Below are 7,659 nucleotides of genomic sequence, written 5' to 3' on the forward strand. Positions count from 1 at the left end.
ACACCGGTGAGACCAAACGTAGGCTTGGCGATCACTTCGCCCAACACCTCCGCTCGGTTCGCAATAACCAACCTGATCTCCCGGTGGCTCAGCATTTCAACTCCCCCTCCCATTCCGAATCCGACCTTTCTGTCCCGGGCCTCTTCCATAGCCAGAGTGAGGCCCACCGTAAATTGGAGGAGCAGCGCCTCATATTTCGCTTGGGTAGTTTACACCCCAGCGGTATGAACATTGACCTCTCTAATTTTAGGTAGTCCCTGCTTTCTCCTTTTTCCCCCTCCCCTTCCCAGCTCTCCCACAGCACACTGTCTCCATCTCTTCCTTTCTTCTTCCTGCCTCCCCACCCCCACATAAGTCTGAAGGGTCTCGACCCAAAACATTGCCTATTTCCTTCACTCCATAGATGCTGCCTCACCCGCTGAGTTTCTCCAGCATTTTTGTCTACCAGGTAGATAGCCAGTGTTCCCACAGTTGGAGTGTCTAAAACAAGAGGGCATACATTTAAGTTGAGAGGGAAGAGATTTAAAGGTGACATGTGGGGTACATTTTTCTCAGTTTATATTGCAACTGCCAACCTCTCACCATTTAAACTATTTTTATCCTTCTACCGACTTAATGTCCTTCCCACAATTTGCTAATCCACATATTTTTGTATAAGCTTACTGTTGCACTTCCCCTGCACCCATTCACACAGGTTGACTATACTTACTGAACTTTTTATTTTCTCTTCAGTAGAACAAATAGTTTCTTCATTGTGAAATCTGTAAGTAATACAATAATTAGTGTTATTGATCCCAGGAAAATGATTACATCCACAGAGTAATAAACGAACCATGAAAATTTGTAAGATTCAGAGCGTAATTGTGCTGCGCCTTTGTTTCGGGCAGTGTACTCAATCCAGAAAATGGCTCTTTCCATTGGGGTCTCTGGCTGATCCCTGTGGAGAATTGAAAGTTTCTGCATGTTTTCTCGATAAGTGGAGTTATTTATGATTTCATTAAGTGCCCACACTAGATCTGATGACTGGAGAAATGCAACATTGACCACCTTTGCTGCTCCTCTAGTTTCAAGTCTGACCATATTATCAAACTGGTCATAAAACAATGGTAGGCCAACCACCGGCACCCCATGATAGATCGCTTCATACAGTCCATTGGTGCCACCATGAGAAATGAAGGCTCGAGTCTTGGCATGGCCCAGTAGGTCATTCTGAGGAATCCATTTTGCTATGAGGGTGTTATTTCCAGTATTGGGAGGGATGTCTCCATTGTGTCTCCAAATGACCTTTTGGGGTATTTGGGCAAGGGCTTCAGCGATTTTCATAGTAAGATCCAATGACAAAGTGTCTATAAGAGTACCCAGTGACATCACAACAATACCATGCTCCCCAGAGCTGTCAACAAACGTTTGTAGCTCTTCATCCAGCGGTTTGGATGGTTGACATTGGAAACCTCCGATGTACACAAAGTTTGGCATCGTAGGTCGCGGAAATTCAAGTATGAAATCTATTCTAATTAACCACACATCTGCCTTTCGCAGAACCATATTGATGTTAGTATCTCCGCCGAGGTATTGCTGGCACAAATCGCCATACAATGGATTAATTACAAACTCAAAAACACCAAGCTGAAGGAAATGTTGTAGCACATTTTGAACTCGTTGATAAAAACTCATTTTATCTGTTAATTGTGATTTTAGAGCTGGGACATAGGAGGGTGGAGATGGGGCAGCAAAGAAATGAGCACCTTCAGCCGTCATCCATCGGACATTGTACACCAATGGGATGTTGAAATAATAAGCAAGCATTGGGCCTGCATAAAGAACTGGATCTGCAAGTATCAAGTCAAAGTTTGCATCTGCGATTTGTTTCAACAATGCCTTGTTCTCAAAAATTGAGCAAGTTAAACGCCTCAACCAAAGATGGACTTCATGCATGAATACTGTTAACTGAAAATGAAGCCGGAGAAAGGTCCACAGTGGGATGTTAGGGTTGGAGATGGCTAATGAGTTTTGTACCAAAGTTTGTATGCCATCTGCCTCTTCCATCAACCCTTTACTTCCATGTAGCTGGACTACCAGGGACTGATACAAATCTGGTTCCTTCTTGATATACCAGGATGTTGATGAATGAAGTACGGTAATGTTGTTTCCGTGGAGTCTCAGTTCTTTCACTAGAACCCTCATGTTGACCCAGTGACTCCCTTCAAATGGGACGACCAGTATGTTAGCTCCATAAGTAACTGAACACGAAAGAGTTACGATGATACCAAGAGCACATGTGACTAATAAGCTGGTGTTCCATCGAGAAAATTCCATTTTGAATCAAATATATGTATAAATCCTGTTTGGAAATTATATAAAATGATTAGGAAACAATATAAATTGGCAATTTAATCAGAAGGTCAAGTGCAGCAAGTGTATGCAAACATAGAAACTAGGTGCAGGAGGAGGCCATTTGGCCCTTCGAGCCTGCATGCCATTCATTGTGATCCTGGCTGATCATCCACAATGAGTAACCCGTGCCTGCCTTCTCCCCATATTCCTTGATTCCGTTAGCCCCTGGAGGTCTATCTAACTCTCTTTTAAATTCATCCAGTGAATTGGCAGAGAATTCCACAAATTCACAACTCTCGGGGTGAAAACGTTTTTTTCTCATCTCAGTTTTAAATGGTCTCCCCTTCATTCTTAGACTTTGGCCCCTGGTTCTGGATTCCCCCAACATTGGGAACATTTTTTCCTGCATCTAGCTTGTCCAGTCCTTTTATAATCTTATACGGTTCTATAAGATCCCCTCTCATCTTTCTAAATTCCAGTGAATACAAGCCCAGTCTTTCCAATCTTTCCTCATATGACAGTCCCACCATCCCGGGGATGAACCTCGTGAAACTAAGCTGCGCTGCCTCAATAGCAAGAATTTCCTTCCTCAAATTAGGAGTCCAAAACTGCACACAATACTCCAAACAGGGTATCACCAGGGCCCTGTACAACTGCAGAAGAACCTCTTTACTTCTATACTCAAATCCTCTCGTTATGAAGGCCAACATGCCAATAGCTTTCTTCATTGCCTGCTGTACCTGCATATTTACATTCAGTGACTGGTGTACAAGGGCACCCAGGTCTCGTTGCACTTCCCTTTTTCCTAATCTGACACCATTGAGATAATAATCTGCCTCCTTGTGCTTGCCCCCAAAGTGGATAACCTCACATTTATCTATATTATACTGCATCTCCCATGCATCTGCCCACTCACTCAACCTGTCACCCTGCAACCTCCTAGCATCCTCTTCGCAGTTCACATTGCCACCCAGCTTTGTGTCATCTGCAAATTTGCAAGTGTTACTTTTAATTCCATCATCTAAATCATTAATATATATTGTAAATAGTTGCGGACCCAGCACCAAGCCTTGCGGCACTCCACTCGCCATTGTCTACCATTCTGACTCTCTATTCCTACTTTATTCCTACTCTTTGTTTCCTGTCTGCCAACCAACTCTCTATCCATGCCAGTATCCTACCCCCAATACCATGTGCTCTAATTTTTCCCACTAATCTCCTGTGTGGGACCTTATCAAAGGCTTTCTGAAAGTCTAGGTACATTACATCCACTGGCGCTCCTTCATCCATTTTACTTGTCACATCTTCAAAAAATTCCAGAAGAATAGTCTAGCAGGATTTCCCCTTCATAAATCCATGCTGACTTGGATCAATCCTTTCACTGCTATCCAAATGCACCATTATTACTTCTTTAATAATTGACTCCAGCATCTTCCCCACTACCGATGTCAGGCTAACTGGTCTATAATTCCCCGTTTTCACTCTCGCTCCTTTCTTGAAAAGTGGGATAACATTAGCTACTCTCCAATCCACAGGAACTGATCCTGAATCTATAGAACATTGGAAAATGATCACCAATGCGTCCACGATTTCTAGAGCCACCTCCTTGAATACCCTGGGATGCAGACCATAAGGCCCTGGGGATTTATCAGCCTTCAGTCCCATCAGTCTACCCAATACTATTTCTCGCCTAATGCAAATTTCTTACAGTTCCTCTGTCTCCCTAGATCCTCTGTCCTCTAGTACATCTGGGAGATTGTTTGTGTCTCCCTCAATGAAGACTGAACCAAAGTACCTGTTCAACTCTTCTGCCATTTCCTTGTTCCCTATAATAAATTCACCTGGTTCTGCCTTCAAGGTACCCACTTTTGGCTTTACTAATCTTTTTCTCATAACATACCTAAAGAGGTTTTTACTAGCCTTCTTTATATTCTTGGCCAGCTTACCCTCGTACTTCATCTTTTCACCCCGTATTGCCCTTTTTGTTACCTTCTGTATCCTTTGAAAGTTTCCCAATCCTCTGGCTTCCCGCTACTCTTTGCTATGTTATACAGCTTTTCTTTTAGTTTTATTCTATCCCTAACTTCCCTTGTCAGCCACGGTTGCCTCTTACTCCCCTTAGAATCTTTCTTCCTCTTTGGAATGAAATGATCATGCATCTTCTGGATTTTGCCCAGAAATTCCTGCCATTGCTGTTCCAGTCATTCCTGCTAGGATCCTTTTCCAGTCGACCTTGGCCAGCTCCTCTCTCATGCCTTCATAGTCCCCTTTGTTCAACTGCAACACTGACACTTCTGATTTAACCTTCTCCCTCTCCAATTTCAGATGAAAACGTATCATATTATGGTCACTGCCTCCTAGCGGTTCCTTTACCTTGAGTTCCCTTATTACATCTGGTTCATTAGACAACACTAAATCCAGAATTGCCTTCTCTCTGGTAGGCTCCAGTACAAACTGCTCTCAGAATCCATCTCGGTGGCACTCAACAAACTCCCTTTCTTGCGGTCCAGAACCAACTTGATTTTCCCAGTCTACCTGAATATTAAAATCTCCCATAACTACAGTGGCATTACATTTGTTACATGCCAGTTTTAACTCCTGCTGCAACTTGCACCCTATATCCAGGCTACAGTTTGGGGGCCAGTAGATAACTCACATTAGTGTCTTCTTACCTTTACAATTCCTCAATTCTATCCACAGCGACTCTACATTATCAGTCCCTATGTCACCCCTCGCAAGGGACTGACGATATAGGGTCACCCGGAGGTTCGCTTCCAAGTGACACACCTTGCCTAACGCCTGAAGGACTGCAGCAGTTCATGGAAGTGGATCACCAGCTTCAAGAACAATGGGGTTGGACAACAAATGCTGGTCTTGACTCTGATACAGATTTCTATTAAAAAAAATAAACTGGCAGTTGAAATATATTTTTGCCTAGTCCTACTTGCGATTTCTTCTGCCCAAATTTCCTATCACCACATTAGCTCCCAGGGTGACATTAAATGCTGATGATCAGTCAAATGCCATTAACAATGATCATTCTAGAAACTTCATTCAACTGTAGGGCGCCGTTCAGGCTAATCGCGGCAGGACCAGCTTTGTGCAAGAACAATCCAGTTATACCTGTCCCCTGCAGTTTTACTGTCTCCTTCATGTACTCTGCGAATTTTAACTTAAAAGTTAGAATAAAGTCTGCTCCATGCTTCCTAGAACATAACCACTCACCGGAAAAAATGTATTCGTATCCTAGAGTTTGTTTGCCATCCACCTCAAATCAGAGTCCTCTGGTTCCTCATCCTTGCAGGAGTGGGGACAATGTCTTAGAACATAGAATAGTACAGCATAGAAACAGGCTCTTTAACCCAACTTTGCCTGTGCCAACTTTGTTAGTCCCTTTTAAACACCGGTATCAAATGACTTAATCCTACTCCATTCTGAGAGAAACAATCCTCAAAAATCTGGTCTGCCCATACAGTTGAAGACTGGCACTAATCCAACAAATCTTTTCTGAACTCTTTCACTGGTCTTCAAATCATTCTCAAGCTCATGCCTGGTGATTCACCAAACTTTACTCCTAGTGCTTCCAGGATCTTAATAATGTGCTCAGAAATCTCCACAATCCCAAATTAATTCACGTACTTATCACTTGGATATAAATTATTTCCACATGAAGCCAGTTCCGATCATTTGACCTGCAGAAAAAAATGTTATGGGGAAAAAAGGTTGGTACACTGTACTGAAAAACCTGTTTCCATGTAACCTCTCTGCTGTAATCAGATCCTATACTCTTAAGAAATTAGTGCGTCAGTTTCACTGAGGGAGACCATTAAAATTGACGTGATCACTTTTATTGACACCTGTGCAATGGTCGTCTCACAAAACGTACAACCTAAAGTATTTTTTACCTTGTATTAACAATAGTAAACATAATTCTCCAGCTCTTATCTTCCTTTTCCCCATTAACACAACTGTTTTTACAAATATGATTTTCTATAACGAGAGATTTCTTCGGAGAGCAACAATTGCATTATAGTAGAACTACCTATACGGTCCAGAACCCTTGAAGTTATTAGAATATAAACTAATTGTTTTACTGACTAGCAAAGCATAAACCAATAGCTACTGGAATTAATGTCAACACAATTGATTTTTTATGTTTTTGAAAGTTTGTTCATAAAGGAACAATGTCCACATCAGTGCATATTGATAGATTTGATAACAATGCGACTAAAGCTGATTTAATGTGATTAGTCCTTTGCTCTCCAGACATGAAACTGTTGATGAATTTCAATCAGAAATATCAATCGTCTATTTCCCTCCACAGATGCTGCCTGTCCCGCTAAGTTCATCAAGTAGATTGAGTGTCAAGAGTGATTAATTGTCATAAGCATCAATAACAGAACAGATCTTACTTGCTGCAGCTTTTCAGGCAAATTATGCAACAATAAACATATAAATTAACATAAACAATAATGCATTAAAGTATCGGTTCTATTAGGTAACTAGTGCAAAGGAAAGTACATAGTGCATTAAATATCACATCAGTTTATTGCTGAGGTGGGATTGTGCGGTTCAAGTCCCTGATGGTTGCTGGGAAGAAGCTGCTCTTGAACCTGGAGGTCACAGTTCTCAAGCTCTCCGATAGTAGCTGTGAGATAGGAGAATGGCCAAGGCGGTGTGGATCATTGATGATATTAGCTACCTATTGTGAGGAAGTCAGTACCTATGATGGACACATGAATAGAAAAGGTTTAGAGGGATATGGGCCAAACATGAGCAGATAGGACTAGTGTAGATGGGGCATCTAGGTGGGCTGAAGGACTTGTTTCTGTGCTGCATCCACTTAAGCCCAACTGCCCTCATCTACTTCAACAATTACCTTCCGTGTTCCACAAGGTCAGAAATGGAGCAGTTTGTTGACGTTTGAAGTTTGAAGTTTGTCCAAAGACAGTTACTCGGCAAATGAAGAGAAGACAGCGAATTGTTCTGAGCCAGTGAATACCAGGTGTGGCAGTGAGCGCCGCCCACTCCTCACTGCCGCGCCGGCGAGACACCACCCGAGTCCTTGACGCCACCGCGCGGACACATGAGAAGCCGTCCTTAGTGTTTCCCGCCTATCCGCGAGCCGAGCCGTCATGGCCGCCGGTGCTCCCACGTTGTGGAGATTGTACCCGCCCGTGGGGACTTGTTCACACCCTCTTCCCCAGCGGAGCCGGAGACTGAGGTCGGGTTAGGAGATAAAACATGCTGGCGAGCCGAAGTTGTGAGGAGAAGGGGGGACGTGGATGAGAGGACAAGGCTTTGTCAGGGTCAAAGTGTTTGTTG

The 7,659-nt window shown here is 43.0% G+C and overlaps 1 protein-coding gene across 1 annotated transcript; it reads right to left on the reverse strand.

Moving 5' to 3' along the window:
* Window positions 1-717: 717 nt before the first annotated feature.
* Window positions 718-5,546, reverse strand: LOC129705280 (UDP-glucuronosyltransferase 2C1-like). The gene has a single exon (XM_055648788.1). The coding sequence runs from the start codon at window positions 2,314-2,316 to the stop codon at window positions 718-720; it is 1,599 nt and encodes a 532-aa protein (XP_055504763.1). The 5' UTR covers window positions 2,317-5,546.
* Between the last annotated feature and the right edge of the window lie 2,113 nt (window positions 5,547-7,659).

Source organism: Leucoraja erinacea, chromosome 17 (genome assembly GCF_028641065.1).
Source record: "Leucoraja erinacea ecotype New England chromosome 17, Leri_hhj_1, whole genome shotgun sequence".
Taxonomy (NCBI): Eukaryota; Metazoa; Chordata; class Chondrichthyes; order Rajiformes; family Rajidae; genus Leucoraja; species Leucoraja erinaceus.

What these genes read in the sequence shown, in the direction of transcription:
- LOC129705280 (XM_055648788.1), bottom strand. Translation starts at nt 2,316, where the DNA reads ATGGAATTTTCTCGATGGAACACCAGCTTATTAGTCACATGTGCTCTT.